The following is a 22,240-nucleotide window of genomic DNA, read 5'->3' as shown; positions in this document are numbered from 1 at the left end:
AGATACGTAAATTCGCTTCCAAGAAGAAGCGTGCAAAACGAAATAGCGTGAAGCAACGCTGCACGATTTAAACTTTAAAGGACGTCTCGATAGCTGTATTAGGCGCTGCTGCTGATAATAACCAATTCCACTTCACAATCCTTCGACGACAAATGAAAAAAACCCACAGCTTCACACTCAATCATTGACACCAATTCGCATAGAATATTGTACATACACTTGTGTCTGAACAAATTCTAATCGTAAGTCAGTCGTTTCGCTCGCTATATTGCATACACTCCCACCACTTTGCAAACCCACTCGACAAACCCACATACATAGTCGCAAAATTATTTCAGCTGGAAAAGCTGCCCAGGATCCTGTTCCAGTGTGACGCGTGCTAGTTTTCATTAGGAAGCCGCTTAACACTTTACACCCACCACATATAATAACGCTGTGCAAACAATTATTTATTTAAATGTACATATAGCCGCTGCACAATTATACAGTAGGGCATGACGTTTGTTCTAGGATTAGTAACGGAATAGATTAGAAGATTTTTTAAAATAGCTGCAAGTAAACATCGGGAATACGACTTTTCTGGAGCCTGCAGGAGGCCAAAGAGACGAAGGAAACCTTGATTTTAACCTCTAGGGACCCGCTGAGCTTACAGAGCTACGTTGAGCGGACGATTTTTTCTTAAATGCCTTGCATATTCCAGATACTACCGGATCTGACGAAGGTTCCGTGGGAGAAGTCAGCATCCAAGTCGACCTTTTCACTCATCCTGGCACTGGCGAGCACAAGGTCACCGTAAAAGGTACCTAACTTTCCTCTCAATTCCAAAAGTAACCGCAGACTCGATTTCAACAATTTTTACGTTCTCAGCCGAAGTACTTTAAACTTTTTCGCCCACACGACACGTACACAACTTTTCCTGGCTACCGCAATAAGTCGAAAAGCATTGTTCCAATTGCAGAGATAAAACCTTTCTAATGTTAAAGAATTCTTCTGCAAAACCATGCTTCGCGTTCGCAACAGCCGAATCTTTCAGAGACGAAAATTATTTTCCGCAGCCTTAGGCTACGTATCTAATTTATTCAAGTACTTTAATCCGTGTCCTCATCAACTTTGGCCATTCTTAATTATAGTGGTCGCTGCAAACGACCTAAAGTGGCCCTTGGCGACGGGAATGTTCCGACCGTTCGTTGAAGTGAATCTAATCGGTCCTCACCTCGCCGACAAGAAGAGAAAACACACAACAAAGTCGAAGAGCAACAATTGGTCACCAAAGTTCAACGATACGTTCCACTTGTAAGTCGAGGCTCACGCTTCTCTTCTATTTTCTTACTAATCAGAATCCGTGTCTGTTTGATTTGCAATACCCTAATGCTAATGACCAACACCCAGAAGCCGCAGGGTGATGGTCGAATACTCGACGGTTAAATTTTATCCAGGAATATTTAAGATCGGAATAAATGGGCATTTGAAATTCTGAAAAGCATTAAATCACTTCATACATACATAACAATCCTAGTTGACTGAAAAGGTCTTGATTTCGGAGGAGGGAAAACAATATACTAAGGGTTGTGAGAGGACAGGGGATCTCACGAAAAGTGTCTGGCTTAAAGGAAAGTGAATTAACATAAATAAATCAGAACGGCGTATTTACCGCGTTCTTTTGCCAAACAATGCACACTCATTTGCGAACCGAGCATTACACGGGTACCTGCTCACAACGTGGAGGTGCTTCTGAGAAGGATTTCCGCGCTCTGTAACACTGGTTCGTCCTATTGATAAGCTCACAATGTTGAAACCCAAACTTGGCGTGAATCTAAATCGCGTTCATGTGGCTATTTCCACTTGGACAGCGTCGCTTAGTTGGATAAATATTTTTCATTTTTCGTCCGGACAACACAGAGCGACGTGTTGGTACAGCTGTCACAAAATTCGTACTTAAGTAGAACCGTGTTGAAAATGATTTGGCAATCTGCATGGTAGAATCGACTAAGCTTCCTATTCGACTTATTGCAGTATAATCGGTAACGAGGAGCAGCTGGATTTCTTCGAGCTTCACATCTGCGTTAAGGATTACTGCTTCGCGCGTGAGGATCGTCTGGTGGGAGTGGCGGTAATGCAGCTGAAGGATATCGTCGATCAAGGATCCTGCGCGTGCTGGTTGTCCCTGGGGAAGCGAATCCACATGGACGAGACCGGATGGACGATACTGCGGATACTCTCCCAGAGGAACAACGACGAGGTGGCGAAGGAATTCGTTAAGTTGAAGAGTGACATAAGGCAGGAGAACCCGTTGCCAAATCCGACCTGAAGCTGCAGCGATACATAGGAAGATAAATAATACAGATAAATCCCGTTCGACGCGTTCTTTGAGCTTCGAAAGAGCTCGGGGGAGAATTTTCATCCGATAAAAATAGGATCCCTCACATCTGAGCTGCCGAAGTAAGAGTGCAGCGAAACGCGCTGCTCGACGTCGTCGAAGAGAATGACTAGAAATCGCTACCTTGTCATCTTCACCGCAGTTTCGTACGCATCGCATCGAGACAAGCAGAGGGCACCGGGTTTTATCGAGTCAAGTATATCTACCTCCGACTGGCTGCAACGGTTGAACGATCGCGTCAGGATCCGGACGTACCGTCGACGATTTCTCAATCTCTAAAACGAAAAACGCGTTACTCGAATTGCCACATCTCATGCATCCGAGCTGAAGCCCCCGCAACAGCGTGTACCTAAAACGCACGACGCAAAATATCCGCCAAGGAAAATTCATCTTTGGCTCTGTGGACCAAAGCTGACGAGCTTTTCGCGATTCGTACTACGAACCGACTTCCATACGTCGTTCTACGTCCTGCGTTCAATTAGCTTCACGGAGATGAGGATCCGAACGCCACGAACGCGCGTCGAAGACGACATATGGATGGGAGAAATCGCAAGACTGTCATTGCCAAAGATGCGAAATCACGATACGAGATTATGCCTAATCTATTGTTTGATATGACGATACACGAAATTACGGAGGCCGTGCCTCTGGCATCGATATTGTACATATACTTTTTGTACAGCGATTACGAGGATACGAACTGATTAAAATATACGGAATAAAACTGACGGCGGGGAAGGGGGCTGAACGGATTGGATTTTAGACCGCGAAATAAGTGCTGCCAGTACGCAATATTAACCATATTCGTATACAAGTAATTAAAATTGAATACAAGTAAGTGATTATAAAAGAAAAGAAAATTATTCGATGAAGACGACGAAAAAAAAGGCAAAACGTGAGTATCCAGCCATGCGAAACAGACTTATTGCCATGTCGGTGTACGTATAGCTATGTAACAACTGAGACTGTGAAAATATGTAAATATTAAGTGTGAAAAAAAACCCATGCCGAATAAATTCATCCGTTGTCCAAGCACATAAACGCATATTAAAAACGAAGAAAAAATAACAAACCAATACAGAAAAACAATAAGTAAACATAACAATTTAATCTGTGTAATAAACGGGTTGATACGATAAACCATGAATTAGTAGTAAAAAAACTTTAACAAGAAAATATAAGCAGACAAACAGATATTAAATGAAAGAATAACGAGAGTGTGTGGCTGAATGAGAGAAAGAGAGAAAGAGATCCGGGCCTTGAGTCTAGCTAGGAAACGTAAGAGACTCGATGTAAATTTCGGTCGTCATTCGGAGGACAATTTATTGTATAGACTTACTATATAAAATTGTTGACGATAACTGTTTTCTCATCATTTTCGTTCGTTTCTCTTTCTTCCTTTTTTTTTTTCGTTTTCCTCTCTCTTTTTTCTGATAAAAATTAAGGTATATAGCATTTGAGGACGACCAAAAAAGACGCGCGCCACGCTTCGTTGAAAGTGGCGCGCTGCTTTAGTAATAATTATGATTACTAACATATAAAAATTATCATAAAATTAACTTACTTACATTCATTATATCAATAATAATAATAATAATAATAATAATAATAATAGTAATAAAAATAATAAGAGTAATAACACATTAAAAATTAATCATTATTAATGAGAATAATAATAATGGCATAACAATAATGTTATCAACAATAGTAACAAGAACGATAATAAATATTGAAATGTTAATAACGATTTATGAATGTAGGCCCTTGAATAACGTGTAAAAATATAGATTTACATGTACCATGTGCATACGTTCCTTATATAAGTACATATTTAAGAGTGATACGCTTGATTGTGGAGTTGAATGACTAGGCAATTTTTTGGCATTTGGAATTTGTAAACACGGGCGCTTGCTGAACGATTTACACGGAATATATTATATCTCGAAGCGATCGAAGGGGAATAGATTAAGCCATACGTGGTTGAATAGCAATATCTTATTGAACATTCAGATATGTATGCGGAAAATTTGAATAATCAGCAAATCAGCAGACTATTCGCAAACTACTGGGCGTATTCGGTGATTCGCAAATTCGCATTAACGTGCTGGGTAAAATATAGTAAAAAAGTAAATATTGTCAGAACAATGTTAAAAACGAAAAGGCGTATCGGTGTTAACTTGAATATTTGAAAAAAGTTTCAGTACCTTGTAATTGAGGAAGTAGAAAAAGAAAGGAGAAAATAATGTTTTTGTAAATTGCTAGATTTGCTAATCGTTCAAATTCAAGGATTGCCAGTGATATGTGCTGATGTAAAATACAGATCCGTCAGTTGAAAAAGTGTGAGCATGAAAGATTGGTTGTGACCGTGAAATAAACGAAGCGGTGTATATTAAAATGCAACAAACAGAATTCCCAGGTCAGATCGCGAAGGTGGAATTTTTCTTTGAATTAGACATCGAGTCGCGCGCCTGATAACCAAATCGTAATACACGCCTTTACACATATTCCATTGAATATATTCGGATTACGGAGAAAAACGAGAAATCAAAGATTATTACACAGAAGTGGAGGCAGGGAACGAAACAAGCATGCATTCGAGATAATCTGTTACGATAGCGTGTACACATGTTGCCCAATTTACGAGTAATCGTCTGATTTTTTAAAGTGTTTCATATTAAAAAAAAAAAAAAAAATCCACGCGCCAGAAACAACGGTTCTGTTAAAAAAAATTTACATTACCTTACACACAATATTAGGTATATCATACCCTAAAACGTATTTACGTACAATACTGCAGTTATATCTAAAGTTGAAACGGAAACGACGATAAGATAGACGCACTTACCTGACGTTAATCATAAACACGTAGGCCGCTTCAGTAGCGTACGTGAAATTAAATAAAATGAACAAACTCAATATTGTTTATGGTTCGATTGACAGAAAACAGTCGGAAACATCTTCGAGGCAGGGTGTACATTATAATAGTTAACGTAGAATACTGTATACCCTACTTGCAGTATGGTTGTGGCTTACGTCAATTGGCATGACGCGAATATTTTCAGAAATTAATACTAGAATAATAAAACAATTAAAAATCGACATTCTTCGATCAATCCGTTCAATTCAATGTTCAATTTTGTAACAATCCTCCTCAAGTCTAGTCAAAACAATATCTATGAACGAATTGAAAACAAGAAAAAACAAAACATAAAATCATCCATTACCGTAACGAAATAAAACTCTCATCGTTAGCGCCTTTCGTATAATTATCTGCCCAATGTTTGTTGAAATATTTGAAATCTGAAACTCGTTGTACGATCTTTTTTTAAAAAATATCTACATTCTCTTCGCTGCTTAAAAACCGGTAAAAAGCCAACGGTGAGGGCGCGCTTGCGGCGTCGTAAATATATAATAATAATATGGATGTAAATAATGATTTCGTCAAACGAGAGATGAAATTCGTCTATGATAACAATAAAATATTATACAATATATCAGCAGAAATCGATCGGCTGCTTGACGAAATACGTCGTATTGTATTTCTTCTTCTATAATTATTGTTGTTGTTATTATTATTATTATTATTACTGTTATTATAAATTATCGACTCCGCTTGGATTATTATAATATGTCCTGTATAAGCTTGAAATATCTCGTGTATTCTGTGATAATTACCCTTTAAAACATATTTTCCCAATAGCAACGGTATTTTTCTCTTTCAAAAAAAAAAAAAAAACGAAAAAACAAAAAAAAAAATTTGACATATAATTAAATGAAACAATATTATTAATGATAGTAATACATGAATGAATAAATATTCATACATTAAAAAAAAAAGATATTAGAAAGATAATACCATTACGATTTCTACTCTATGTACGCATCAACGTCCACGTCAGTTCCAATCGAATCTATACACACATTATATATACTACGCAATTGCAATAACGCGAAAAACCGTGAGAATCACAAATATATGTACCTATCTTGTATACTTGCAACTTGATTATCGCGAGCCGGGTCCAGCGACTATAATAATTTACCTCTTCGGTAGATCGGTTATTCAAAACTTGCATTGAGAACTCCCTGTAAGTGGGTATATTTTCCCCTCTTCCTCAACTTTCTACCAAATGTTGATTTTGTCACTTTGTTGAATTCGAATTATCAGAATACATTCGACAAAAAAATCTCGTCAGTCTTCAGACAATTATTTTCACCAGAGGTCAGCCACGCGGTGATCAAGTTTAGGCCGCAAAGTTGAATAACGGTTACAGGAAATCAATGTTAACGGAGGGGAAAAATATGTTCTTCTAAATCTCGAGACGAATTTGGGCCGGCGTTTGGCATCAGTTTCGCGTCCGTTGACTATTACGCAATCACTTTGCCACGTCGCGTCAGTATAAAATGTATTTTATATATCTATACGTAGGACGCGGCGCTGAAAATCAGTGATGAAATGGTATACGGCGAAACGAGAGTACGCGGAATGCCCTAAAAATGATTTGTCAAATGCAGAGATAAAATATCACAGACAACTAGCCTGTATAATATCTAGCCGAAGGACCAGAAAAGAAAAGCATGTAAAAAGTAAGATAGCGAAATAGCGAGGTAGCGAGATAGCGAGAGAGATATATATGTATATATATACTATATATATATATATATGTACATATATATATATATAGAGAGAGAGAGAGAGAGGAGAAATAAAAAGAAAAATGAAAAAGAATTTTTAAAAAAAGTAAGTAAAAATACACAACTGTTGACAATACTATGCTTGAAAATTCGTATATGAAATTTGCGTGTGTTACGTACCTAATAAATATTATACAATATATAATGAAAAATGAAGAGAATGCTTGTGTTGTGTTTCGCAAGTATATACACACAATTAATAAAAATTCAATCATAATTATCGTTCGTAATGATTATCGGTATACACATGCATACATGCACATGTAGCACATGACGTATTTGCAAGAAAGTATGTGTGAAATTATGGCGTAATTTGTAACTCGGGCGTTTATGATGCGATATGACTGCGTGTTTGTGTATAAAATTGTCGTTGTTACTAAAAAAGTTGTTGACGTAAAGAAGAAGCAAAAAAAAAATATATATATTATATAAATATAAATATAAATATTTATATATATATATATATATATATATATATATATGGAAAAATATGTTACCCATGTACGAAAAATGTTACACCCTAATTTGCAGCCTCCCGTTGACGTCATCAAACCAAACACGCACATTTAGAACGAAGAAGAAATGTCAAGGGAATAAAAAAATCTTCTCTTCATTCGCTTATTACTTATTTCACTCATCTCTCTGTCGTTGAACATTTCGAATGGGTATAGTTTGCAGCTCGTTCGACAAATCCCGATTTAGATATTCCTCGCAAAGCAATCGAGGAAATTTACTTCTGAACATTATTCGCTAAATTCACGATATTTTTCACATATCAATATCCGCATTACCGACAAGAGGAAATCAGAACCTAATTTATACCCTTGTAAGAATTATTTGAACCAACACTGAAGTTCTGTTACAGATACTTCCTTATAGTTGAAGAAAAGGGACGATGTCAGATCTCATGTACGTGTATAGTTGAAAAGATTTCAGCTCATACTTCACCGGAATTTCGTACACTTCACACATCCGTATGTAGGACATCTATTTCTTGCATATGACGTTAAAACGCAAAAGCTTTATACTTGTATGCATAAACTTGTTACGTGTATAGTGCAAATGTACGCCTACATTTACAAGTACATGTTATACATGTACTAATGCATCTTACGCATAAAGTGAAAAGGATTTCGAATTCAAGTTTTTGAATAGTTTAGATTTTTACGTTTTATTAATTAATTTTCCTTTCTCGCGTCGTATTACACGTTCAATATAAAATATATACGTTGTGCATAAAGGTGAGAATAATTCAAGAACTCGAACCTGAAATCTTTTTCATTTTATACGTCACATATATTAGTACCCACGTATATATACACACACGCACATAGACGTACACAGGTATGCATCTCGACTGTAATCTACAAGTGAAAAGTGTATCCGTGATTCACGGCGCAACTGCAACCGTCCATTTCGCGGATACAGCGGCGGTATTTTTCGCAAATTTTCGTCATATTCGCGAAATATTAAACATATATACTGGATGTACTCGCGCCCTTTCCGTATTCTCGTACCAACACATAATATATCGAAATCGGCCGTCAGACGATTTCACCGTTTTCGAATTATAGCTGCTGCAACTTCGTTATCGGACGAACGAATGAGTGAAAATTAGAGAGGTAAATAATTGTGAGAATGGGAATACATAGGTTTATAGGTATAATCGACATTCGTGTATGATAAATCACCGAAATCCTATTTGCAAATACGTGCCCCGTCATGCAAATCGGATTCAAAGGTCCGGAGGCGCCGCGTGAATCGATAATTATGGTAAAACCATCGTGTTACATACCTTGTAGGTATAGGTTTAAAGTCGTTTAAGCTGGTATTATCATGTACCTAAAAGATCACCACACCTCGTATTCATAAATAAATGAAAACCATTGGCGATATATTTCAAAGTGTAATAGAAAGTTTAAGATAAATATTATAGTGTGTATAACCCGCGTTTCGAAATGCGCAGGGGAAAATTGTTTGTTACGTCATTCATACATAACGGTAAATTTAAATAATATATACATTTAAATATGGTATATGGAAGAAAAAGTGAGCTCGACTCTAGCCCGTAGTAGCTAGATAGACTACGATAAACGTGAGAAATGATTATGATGTACATCGTAAGAGTTAACGTTACCTTAATAATTTATACACATACATATAATACAGCTAAGTAATAAACAATTATATATATGTATATACATATATATAAGTATACTTACATATATATATATATATATATATACATATGTAGAATTTTAACAAATAAATCAACTAAATTATATCACCGTTGATCATTGTGCCGCGTTTCATATCATTACATGTTTACAAAAAAAAAAAAAAAAATTAAAAAAATATGAATATTATTAAGTTTCGATAGACCTATCTAAACGTTGAACCATGATTAACATTAAGCTGCAGGGAAATTTCAAAATTACCCTCGCAACACCTTTTAGATCGATGTATAAATGAATCCGACATTATGTCAGGGTAATAATTAACCGATATATTGGTTAAAGGTGCGGGAAAACTGGAAGAAGCGCAACGAGGTGAGGGGGAGAGAATATCAATCTGCTGAGATACCAATGAAATCTCTTGAAATTCCACTCTACAGTAATTATCAAACATACAGTAGTAACTGGTTCTTCGTGGACGTTTCCTCGATCATTACGTAAATTAATACATTTCATGTTCCATTTGGCATTATTCGACACAATTTTCCATCTATACATGGCAAGCGTTAAATATAACTATGTAAACAAGAATTTAATCCTTTCCGTTATAAAATATAATTCCTGCATATACCTTTAGAAAGAATGTATACGTAAATTGACTGTACAATTTTTGAAAATTCTTGTTATCTTCATAATGAAAAGGTGCAGACGTTACGCGAGTGTGCAACAATAATTCCCACAAACTCCCCCCGCCCAACCTTTGCTGTTCAATTATTTATAATTTTTGCGAAACCCTTTGCTGGAACGTGCGAAAATAAATGTTGAACTGATTTTTTTCTCATAAACGCATTTATACGCAAATAACTTACAAGCCTCTGTCGTAAAATTCTTCAAACATGTGTTTCCCTTCCGCGTGAATGTACCATATCCCATCGGTGCTCTTATACAAGGATCAGTGGATCAAAAGCGTTTAATTTTTAGCTGAGATAATTGACTAATAGTACCTGTTATATTAACATCGGTCACGCCTCGCGGGGCGTAAGTGTTGAAAAGTTGGAACAAGGAAAAAAACAAAGAATAAAAAAAACTCGATAGCTGCTTACTTCGCGTGTCCAATCCGATTGTAAAGTGTGAAACGCAAGCCTCGTGTGTATATTACACGCACGGAGAAACGTTCTTTGGCAACTAATGCTTTCAATTTTGACACTTGAACGATGCCGAAATGCGCATGGGCGTTTTTTTACGTCATCTTTTGGAGTTTTGAACTTGCCCGTATTAGTTCACAAAATTCAGGAATTATGCCAAGAGATATCGTAAGATTTCTTTTTTCATTATCTCCGTGTGCGTATAGCAGATACACAGATTCATTCATCTCAGCTTTACGGTACGCGTACGTATATTATATGTATTATAATACTGCACACGTAATTTTTTCATGCTGGTCGATAATCGTCGGTTAATTTCGCACCGATTTGCTAATGAGATAGGAAGTGAAAAGAAACGAAGAGAACAAAGAAGTATAAGGATAATGGATAATAAGTATATGTATATATTTATGTAGCTACATATGTACATAAAATATTCACAGTGCTATACTAATAGCGCATAATACGATACATCGTGTGTGCAGATCACCGTAGAAAGCACAGCATACTTCCTCATGAATATATACATATATATGTATATTTATATATTATTACAAGATATGTCCAATCATCGTCACTCGCATCGCTCGTATGTATAAATTATAAACGATTACATACCCTATGTAATTCTCAGCATCTATATTTCCGGTCGAAAAATATTCATTATTCTCTCTTCGCGCCTATTATTATAATAAGTATATAGATAATTCATTGTACCGCGCTACGTTCTTTCGTCAACTGGCACACATTATTACACTTATCAGCGATAAGCGTGTAGGCACAGTATATTGTATACACCGAGAATATGTGGTGCGGAAAATCTAATCCGAGAAATCATTAAGCATCGTCAAAAAGGATTAAAACTCTGCGTTCAAATTTTAGATTATAGATCAAAGTTTCATGGTGACAAATGTGCGGTCTTCTTTTCACGAGATTTGAATGACAAGTCGGTACTGTTTTTTACTTGGCGATAAAGTCGAGACGATTTTTTGTACATTAGCTAATTGACGTCACGTCCTTCGGGCTCATGACAGACAAGAAAAAGCCTTAATTGAGAAATAATTTCTCTGACGTATAGATATTATATATACAATACACATGCATGTTTCGCCGATCAATTTAATGTGTGTTAATGGGTTGTTGTTGATGAGAAACATTGTATAACGCTTTCAAGCGTCATTTTCAAAAATTTAGACTTGAATGCGAAACTTTCATTCGGTATTGTGAATCCACGCTGAAGAACAACTGCGAGCGGAACGAAAAATAAAAAATTGAGAAAAATTATTAAAGCAGTGAAATGAAAATTAGACGAATATGTTAATCTTATACTATAAAAAAATATGGAAATCCGTAGCTCACTGCGCGCTTGAAAATTATAGTTTATGACCAAGCGTCGAAAATACACGTATGCAATTAATCAACGGTTAGATTTGCACAATAAATACCGCTCGGAAAGGCATGGAGAAAAGGCTATCCCGAATTGAAACTTTTATACCAACGGAGAAAAGGCTAATTCCGCGGCGGAAAGTAGCATCGATACACCGAACGAGAGTCAAAATTTCTCTGCGTCATACTTATAAACGAGCATCGAGATATTTTTTCATTATGGATAATTGACGGGTACGCTTGAGAGTGAGCCGCTGTTACACAGGTGATACGTACGTGCGCGTAATTATACATGTAGGAGCTAATTTTGCAAGCTGTTCAATCAACAGTCATAATTAAGCTCCACTCAAAGATGAAACGATATACCTACATTGTTCTTGCCGTTATTTTCTTCGGCGTTGAGTAGCCGCACTCGTTAAATTGATAAGCGATGGAAATGATCGTGAAACCAAAATAAAGTTGCGAGCGGATCAACAGTGGCCGTTTAAAAGTTTTATCGGCTTTTAAATATAGCAGTCGGTTAAAATTCAGGTTCCGTAGAAACTAATTACGAGGCAACAGTGAGTCACAAATTTCCATTTTACATATTCACGTGGAATTACAAAAATAAATCACTAAAAATCTTATAACGAAATATCCAGACATATGATTTCATGTGTGAAAAAAAAGAAAATTTAATCGAAACGGCTTATGCGGTAAGTGATTTTTATACCGGAAATTTCCAATTACGCAAGACTAATGCCTTTTCATTTTTGAGGTTTGTATACTTCACTGACTAGATGCAATATATAATATTATATATACCTCGAAAATGAACAGGCCTTAGTCTTGCGTAATTAAAAATTTCCGGTATAAAAATCACTTATCGCATAAACAGTTTCGATTTAATCGTATTATTATTATTTTTTTTTTCATTCATGAAATCGTATTTCTGCATGTTTCGTTCTAAGATTTTCCATGATTTATTTTTGTATTTACATATAATGCTCTCGTACCCATTTATTAAAAACCTTATAGAGATTGTACGCAAGACGCACGCTTGCAGGTCCCCGGGATTCGCAGTAAACGCGCTGAAGCGAATAGGAGCAGACTTTCATGTGTTAATAAACGTTATTCGTACATCGCAAATCGTCCCATTCAAGAGATTTCGCATAAAGCTCAACGATTCCTCCCACACGTAGCGTAATAAACAATATACCTATACCTACTACAGCGTCAATGAACCGATGAAGTACGTAATGTACAACTTATTTGACGAAAGAACGAAGTAATACGTGAAAATGAAAATAAAACCCAAAGTCTATATATATACTATATAATATATAATTATATATATATAGTATATAATATATATACTATAATATGTTACGTTCGTTGATCATATTCAATTTGTTGAAATGTACAAAATGATATATAGGGTGATAAGTGATATAACGTATTAAGATTATACAATAATCTTCATTATCGTGAATTTTATTATTAAAACCAGTAATGTGTACGACGGATGAAATGCCAACATTACTTCATTTACCTATTAGCATCATTAACATACGTATGTATATATATATATACACATGCATAAATATAAATAATAATAAATTATTATTATATACGCTAAATTATAACAATAAAAATAACAATAATAATACTATACATTATTACTTGATATAATATATAGTTATCGTTTATTACAGATAAGTTTTATTGTGTATTATTGAATGAAAATACATTTCTAAAGCACAATGATTACAATCCAAACGGTCAGTCATTTATCCCAGGCGGCTCTCTTCGGTTTACGGTAAAATTCGTGGTCGCTGTAACAATGCAGAGCCTCTGCAGACGTTACAAGCCGATCATTCGTCGCCCTGGCCTGCAATAGCGTGCGTACAACATGAAGGACTTTAAACTTTGAACTCGAGTAACACGTTGAACCAGTAACTTTAAGTAAATACTACGGCTGTGCGGGTTCCCGAAATCTCGGGGGGCGGGGGGATTCGGGTCCGAGACCAGTTTGTATCGGATCAGGTTTTTCGGCGATCCTGGAATGGTCGGGACACCCGAAATCATCGAGAATCCCGAAACGTGAGGAACCTCACTTACCTAATATTTATAATGCTGGACAAATACTAACAGTAAATTGTGTATTTAGATGATATGAATATTTTCAGTAAGAAGTATGCCATCTTTCATCGGGAGATCTGGGAATCACGAAAATTTCGACAAAACTAATACTTTCGGGGATCCCGACGTAAAACTGATAGGTTTTTCCCAACGCGACTCAACCCGATGATTTCTGCTACCCTCACAGCCACAGTAAATATCATTGTACAAAATTAATGGAGCATGTAACCTGCGGCACGTGGTTTGCGTATAACTCAGTTATACAGACAAGCGTTGTAGACTGCAGTTCAAGATGTTAAAGTTTCAAGATCAGCTATCTACGTGATTTTAGATGCCTGTTCTATGGATGCGGGCAGGTAGGTCGCAGGTCTTATAAGCTCGGCGTAGGGAATGGTGCAAAAAAAGTTTAACCGACTCGACGGCCGTATTGTTGCAGTATCGTAAAAAAATTATGCACGCCTGACCACTTTCTTTCTTTGACCAATGACGACGACGATCCGACGAAATCAGCTGCCGCAGGCAGTTCTAGGTTCGGTATTTTCAAAGCAACAAAGTGAAAAATATTTATCATTAATGATTAATTTTATTATTATTTTTTTTTCCCACATTCGCTTTATGCGATAATTTACCGCCGAGTTTCTCCGTTTGGTGCACTGCAGCGCAGAAAGGTGATTTGATTTAGTACCTTTAATTTTTTTACCCTCCTCTCTCTTTACCATTTCGCGATGCCGTTGGTATAATGCACCCACCAGACTTTCCCTTGTAATTAGACTGAGAATCGTTAATTATTGCCGTTGTAAAAGAAAGGAAATTCTTTAGCGCCTCTCGCTGTATAATAACGAAGTATAATAACGAGGCGGCAAGGTTTATCCGGTTTAACAGTAAAGTTGTGAAAAAAACAACCATATTATCGAGCAGAGAAGAGCGCAATAGGCCAATAAAAACATTTGACAATACCTAAAACAACAATATGGAACCAGTGTACAGTAGAACCTCAATTATCCGAATCTCAAACTGCTGTCTTTATTTGTTTTCTTTTTCCATGTGCGCGTTTTTCGTGTTTTATTACATAGTATGTATCTATTTCAACGACGGCACGAAATCTTGAAATTTATATGCACGTCAAAGGACCGCGCGCAATTATACAAATAATACACATATATGTATGTATATGGAGATGTGCGGGACTGAAATTCTTCGGGTCGGGATGAGTTAACGGATTAATTTCGGGTCAGGTACCTGAAAATTTCGAGTACTCAAATATTTCCGACTATATGTATATACTATATATATTTTTTATTATGGGTGTATATATGACAAATATATATATAGAGTGCGAAATATTCGAGCACTCGAAATTTTCGAATACCTGACCCGAAGTTAATCTGTTTACCCATCCCAACCCGAAGAATTTCAGTACCCCCACACCCCTATATATATATAATAATAATAATAATAATACATATATCTTGAATATTTCCCAGCGCTGAACATCGTAACACTTACCGTTATTGTTCGATCATCCCGATGATTGTCCGAACTAAGCCCGGTCCCAATTATTTCGGTTAAACGAAGTTCTACTTTACAATAATTCGGAGAAGACAAACATAAAGGTTGGTAGATTTTATTTGTTTGTTATTTTACAACGTGACTCGTGCCACGTAGGTAGTTTCGACACAACGTTCGACACGCGTGCACGCGTATGTTCCCCACGCACACGCATCCACCTGACCCAAGAACGTGATAACGCATAGTAGCCGTAGTAGTAACAAGACGCGCGGCTGAGGGGGGATGAACGACCGAGTTCTCGGCCGAGAATAAGTTTGCACGCGTGCAGCAACGCGTGTGCGCGGAGAGATTGATAGGCAAGGAAGAGATAAGGAGGTCCGGTGACGTCATAGCAGAGAGGACATCATTTCCGCGGAGCGGCTACCATAGGAGCAGAGCCGAGACGAAGCGACTCCGGAATCCGCCGCTAGATGGCGCGGCGAGTCCTTCGAGCGGCGGGTCGCGACGAGGCGACGGCAGTGCGAGAGCGAACCTCGAAAGGAGTCGACAGTGTCGCGTCTCCCGCCACCGGAATTGTTCGTGGATCAGAGAAGGCGATTCCTACTGGTCGTTCGGGGCTTGTAGGCCCTGCCCACCAGGTGGCCGTGGAAAGTGTGTAGTTTCTTCGACGGACGGTGAGGCACGGTTCTCTTCTAATCAAGAGAAAATCTTTCGATAAAACCATGCGTGCCCGGGGGTGACGAGTAAGTGATAATCGAAAAGAAAAAATACGCGAGACGGACGAGGGACTGTCTAAGGGACGAGTAACGACGGAGAAACTTTGCGGATAGGTGTTGTCGCGCGTTAAATCTCGTCGGACGAAGAGAGAAGGACGCGTATGTGTCCGGGGAGGTGCGATTATTCGGCGAAGGTTTGAAGGGTTCGCTTCCGAACCGCCGCCCCTCAGGTAATCGGTGACAAAACGAGAGAGCCGATCAACATCCCCGAGTATCTGACTGGATAAATAAGTGTTTGATTTGACTAGCCGACGTCAGCTGGTCTTCGGTGTGAGAGAACCAAGTTAGAAATGGCGGCGCTGGTGGCAGGTGTCCAGTATGGTTTGTCATCGCAAAGTAATTTTCATGAAAATAAATCGTTGATATTTGTGAAACTGACGGACTCGGCTTACCGGGCGATCGAGGACTACCTTCGCAATCGGGTAAGTAAATAATAAAACCTGACCGATTTCCCCGCTGGTGTAAATACCCCTTATTTAAATCCCCCGTCTCTCTGCCTCTGTTTCTCTGTCCTCTGTGTGCGTGTGTCGTAATGGATGAAAGAGGTGTCGAGCGCACACGGGTAGCCATATTTCGTCCGAGATTTCATTCGCTCGTATCTGGAATCAGTCGGGAACCTTCCCGAGCTAATCCCTAGACATTATTCTACCTTTCGAGGGTCGCCTCGGATACGGTAAATTATCCCCGCTTTACGAATAACCGAGCCACGTCGACGCAGCTGTCTTCTTCTCTCCTCCGGTACCCTATTCAAATGTTTCCACGAAGCGACAATCCCCGTCGCCGATTTACGAATTGGCCTTTTTTTTTTAAATACGACAAATCGTCACCCGCACTCTCTACGACTCTCGACACGCGATCGGCAAACACCGTATGGTTTGACAACGACCGTTACGTAACGCTGCCAGCAGTTGTCACCGACTTCGCTGCCGAAATCTAGTTACTCATGCCCGAGATCTTCCTGCCTTTTCCCAACTGTCCTTCGAGTCAGCCCTTTTCCTCGTTCCGGATATTCCTCTCGGTTAGATCTTGGTCCTGACCGCCTAGCATCCTCCTCCTCCTCCTCCCCCTCCTCGCCCCGCCACCAACCCCTCGGCAAGTTCCTCTCTCAGCTGCGAATCGATAAAGACACGATATCAACACAGAGTCGACCACGCGTGATAAACATTCTCTGGTACACGTCTCCGGTGTTGGTTTGAAATTCCTCGGGGACGGGTTGGTTTTTTAAAATTTTTTTATTTTGACGTATCTTGCGTCTTCCACCCCTCCGTTTCTTTCGAGTGTTTCTTCGACCCCCCGCTGTGCGAACCCTTGAGACGTTGACCGCGCTTGAAACGACGACGGTGGTAACGTTGGAAGAGTAAACGACTTTTTGCTCGTTAAGGGATCACCGCCGACAATTTGTAAGTCGTGGCCAAGTTCTTTCGGGAGACGCGAAGTAGCGGAAATTCGAGACCGAATCGGTAGGCCTTATTTTTGTCTTCGGTAACCACCTACTGAACTTACATTTCCGTCTAAAATTAACCAAACAACACCGGTGTGTTGGAGATGCGTAGCCGCAGCCCGAGAGAGAAAGAGAGAGAGAGAAAAGCCGAGAAATAGATGTTCGATATCTTCTCGCAGTTCGTTGTGTACGTACCTGCATCGCTTTAATCTATGGAACCAGCTGACTGCTCGTCTACTCCGACAGGGTTCAAGTTTTATTGCACACAAATTTCAAGTGTGCGCGGACCTTCGTGTCGTACTGTGCTTGCTGTCCTGCTATCGATCATCTCCTTCCTCTCGTGGGATTAGCCGATATCAACCTTCGAAACGATTATTACGCTGATATTTTCGCTCCTATCGAAAACCGTCGATGACCGAGGAATTGGATTCATTAATTTCAAGAAATTGTTGTTGTTTTGTACACCTATACGTATATGTATCTATACATTTATACATACACAAGGTGGGATAAGATGTGGATGTTGTTATCTATCGATTCGCGTAATCGCTTTCAGAAATTAAGTCATACCTATAATTACATGTATATTCCCTTTATTCCGGTATCTTTGTGTTTGTTCACGAAACTTATAATAAATGCGTGAAATAACCAATACGAAGGTAAATGTCGTCACTACTTTTTATCACGAGAAAGCGTCATTCGCGTGCAGCATGTTTCGTTTTAAGACTCGAGTAATTCAATTTTTCTACATCGATTGATTTTCTTATTTTCGCGTATCATTAATCGTTTAAATATGTTTATTGAAGTTTTATTCGATACTTGCAGAGTAAAAACTTTGTTTTCAACGGGACGTCGCGTATTTCGCAAAAATATATAGGCTTGCGAAATTTCCGACTCCCTCTCTCTCTCTCTCTCTCTCTCTCTCTTTCTTTCTATTCGTTTGCAAAAACAAAATGGCAAATATACGCGATTCAAGCTTTTCACAAACATCCATTTCGTACGCGTCTTACGACTTGCATATACATATATATCGCAAACAACATACAATATACACACATTATGTATAACATATAATAAACTGTCTACCCATTTTCAATGTATCGAAAGCGAGTGCAAGAAATAAAAATAAAAGCGGAAAGAATAGGGGAAAAAAACGAAAAAATAAGTACGTCAGAGTTGGTATTGAATTACATCGCTGATCGGTGCCTCGCTTAACTGACGCAACAGCGAATAATTCTTATGTGGTCTCTCTAAACTCGATACTACCTATACGCGTACACTTATGTGAGAGTATGTACTTGGCAGCGATTCGAAGTCGCGAATTATCCCGATACACGATCGGACAATGTATCGCTCTGTACATACGTAATTCCGTGTCTTAATTAAAGACGTGCAGGTTTGCTTCGAAAATTGATTTTTTTTTTTTTTTTTTCTTTCAATCACTTTACGAAAGAGCTCGTTCGAACTTTTCATCGTTTGTTGTGATATCGATTCGCAAAATAAAATATCGCCGTTGGTTATCTTATTTGTACTCGGTAAATTCAAGCTTTATTTCCGCAGCATTTTTCGTACCAATGATAATGAATCAAGCACTCTTTTACGATTCATAGATATACGTATATACCATTCACGTGTGCACGTAGAGCCTAGTTTCAAACTATTCGTACACAGAACGGTGCGTGTTTCGACTTACAGCGGGTGTATTAATTTTGATTTACATACGGAAAAAAATAAAAGTGGATAAAATGGATTCGGAACGTGAGGGCCTGATTTAGTTTAAATTTCCAAACGTCAGACGGCCGCAAAACTCCGCGACCGCGTTGTTGGTATATTAAGAAAGCACCAAGTGGCGATAGCCAAAAGTTACGCAATTTCAGATTTCTCCTCAACTCTGCGGGGCTATAACTCGCCTTTTGCCGGTCGCTAGTCTATATACGTGCATATATATGTATATATATATATATATATCCATGGACACGTATACACGTAGCTTTATATACGTTATTATTATCGTTATGGGTACCATCGATATCGTTTCTCGTTCGCTTATTGTTCCTACGGAATACAGTACTGCGCTTAAAGTTGCAGTGTGCAACAGCCGGCGTATAAAACACGCAACGCACAACCTTACCAATTATAAGTATAAATGATTACTTTGAAAATCGTCGAACAGCAAGAATAACCGAGCGATGAGAAACTCGCTTAACGTGCAACGAGAACCAGAGTACAAAGTATGATGCGTGTATATGTGTGTGTGTGTGTACAACGAATCGCAATTTAAACGTCGTGTATGCGTATGTAAAATACTGCTGCAGAGTTCAACAGGAATATTATGCCGTTCCGATCGTGTGAGACCAGAAACTCACCGCAAAGTTAAAGGCTAGGCGGTTTAACTTCATCCTCCGTGCTACGAGGAAGTTAAAAGCCGAAAGTTTACTTACATCTCGAAATGGAAACAATTTTCATCACGCAGGCTATATCAATTTGTCCAATTTTTGGACGCGATCAACACCGAGGCGATTAGATTTTACCTATATAGATATACATCATCATTGTCGTAATAAGATAAAGCGGAGAGGAAATAAGATGCTGGCTCATAACGTACTTGCGGTGTACACGTATGACGTGGTTTGTATATCAGAATCGATCCAAAATTCAAATACACCTACGAACAAGTGCATACGCAAATATATTTTTACCCTGCAATCATGTTTATTTATTTATTTATTTATTTGTTCTATCATTCACATTGCTCACTAATGTGGTATATTATTATTGAGGTTCAGTTTCGAAACTTTAACCCGCGTTAAAGCTGTTGAGAGAATTTAAAGAACTGCACGAGAACGAAATTGAAACGCATAATAGAAATCGAAAGTTTATACAATTTATATAATGTAAATAAAACTAAGTCAGGCATTTGTTGTTCTCGACGTTGTAAATTCCTGTGCTTATGCATTATATACATGTATATATATATATATATATATATATACGCGCGTCTATAAAGGCCTAAGCGTTGTTACCATTATTTTTATTGCTATTGTTTTCTCGTTTTTATATTTCCTCTCCTCTCTTCACAACTCTTCTCCCGGGGCGCAACCGTCGAGACGCCACATGTTGGTTTTCGGTACGCTTGAAAGATTTTCCGTTATACCTTATAGTATGTGTACATATATGTAGCTTCCGTGCTGCACTTGATCGCGGTTTATATCAGGTACATACAAGCACGTAATGCAAATTGGGTATATCCACACGAATTCGTGTTACTGCACGTTAACTGGGAGAGGAGAACCAGAATATGTGGTACGGTAGCCGTACACTTAGTAGCCCTGAAGGCGTACGATGCTTCTTTTTTAAAGCATTTATTTCTATTTTTGCTCTGTGGTATGCCAAAATATGTCAACTCGGTCGGAGAATCTACGTATCGATATTATTCTGGCATGTTCTAATTATAAAATAAAAAAATTCAATTTCGTCAGACCTTTGTTGATTCCGAAGTTCTGTGAGTGTCGTATAACGTGTTACATGTATGTTAATAATGCGAGTACAAATGTGGCTTGAGTATATATGGTGGCTTTTAATAACGGGCCCGAGGACGACGTCAAGATAGGCAAAGTTTATACTAGATAACCGGCGCGTAGTCACAAACGTTATCCGGGAACGAGAGAGATAGAAGTAAAAACAAATAAAAAGAACAAACCCGATGGTAATACGCATCTTCCGTCTGTTGTGTTCATCGTGATATTATTGAGGCGAAAATGCGGTTTTCCCATCGCTAGACCAAGTGTGTACGCATATGGTGTACGTATGTATGCCTTACCGCGGATATCTTTAATTGACTTTTTGTCCTAAGCTCGCTCGGCATCGATCACGATATCGTAACAACGTAATTGAACTCCCGGATCGAATGATATATTACATTATACCCGGTCTTATTATACACACAGGATGCAGTGCTATTGACGATTAGAATCGTTTCGATACGCGTACACCTTTCTGTCTGTAAGCCGAGCTGCTGCGGGTTCGATCAAAACATCGATGATTCAAAAATTGTGCGAATTTTCAACACTCGAATTTCGCCACGAAAAAAACAAATTGGGTTAACTATAAGTGTCCTCTTTTGTTAAAAAAATCGTCCGTAACTATCGGCATATAATTAAGGGTCGGCGATCGACGGCGACATTGAAAGTTGAAAATACGATTGACGCGATACAGGTTTTGCTGCACACCGAGCAATTGCAACAACATTTTCTTTTCCACATCCTATAGACGTGCATGCGTGCTGCGAAAGAGGCGGAGGGGGATAGAGCACGGACAACATAACGCAAGGTGAAAGGGGATTGCCTCTAATGCTCGTCCATCTATCATATCTATGCGTATACGGGGGAATTCTCGCATCGCAAATTCATCCAGCGACAGTTGTCCGATATTGCAGGCATGCGTGCATCGCAACCTTAAACCGCCCGCTCAGGGGTAACTCGTGGCACTTCCGGGTGTCGACGTATCCTCCCTTCGACACCCGATTCGCGTATGCGTAAAGAGCGGCTCGCCTCAGTCTGACTCTGATTTATGGTGCACGTCGGTCGGGTTTGTCGTACACACTCTCCGTGCGACGT

The 22,240-nt window shown here is 38.5% G+C and overlaps 2 protein-coding genes across 7 annotated transcripts in view; both read left to right on the top strand.

The window, feature by feature from the left end:
* The window catches only part of LOC124307594 (uncharacterized), a 99,298-nt gene extending 93,715 nt beyond the window's left edge, over positions 1-5,583 (top strand). For all 6 annotated transcript variants that reach the window (XM_046769439.1, XM_046769438.1, XM_046769437.1 and 3 more), the window contains 3 exons: positions 701-799; positions 1,131-1,293; positions 2,014-5,583. In XM_046769439.1, coding sequence (XP_046625395.1) covers positions 701-799; positions 1,131-1,293; positions 2,014-2,308 — 557 coding nt within the window. In that variant the 3' untranslated portion in view covers positions 2,309-5,583. The remainder of the gene's footprint in view (positions 1-700; positions 800-1,130; positions 1,294-2,013) is intronic.
* A 10,357-nt stretch (positions 5,584-15,940) lies between these two features.
* The window catches only part of LOC124307596 (RNA polymerase II elongation factor Ell), a 66,973-nt gene continuing 60,673 nt past the window's right edge, over positions 15,941-22,240 (top strand). The window contains exon 1 of the mRNA XM_046769441.1: positions 15,941-16,605. Coding sequence (XP_046625397.1) covers positions 16,474-16,605 — 132 coding nt within the window. The 5' untranslated portion in view covers positions 15,941-16,473. The remainder of the gene's footprint in view (positions 16,606-22,240) is intronic.

This window comes from Neodiprion virginianus, chromosome 6, assembly GCF_021901495.1.
Source record: "Neodiprion virginianus isolate iyNeoVirg1 chromosome 6, iyNeoVirg1.1, whole genome shotgun sequence".
NCBI classification, from domain to species: Eukaryota; Metazoa; Arthropoda; class Insecta; order Hymenoptera; family Diprionidae; genus Neodiprion; species Neodiprion virginianus.
Note: the sequence above shows the minus strand (reverse complement) of the source record. Positions and strands in the feature narration are given on the sequence as shown.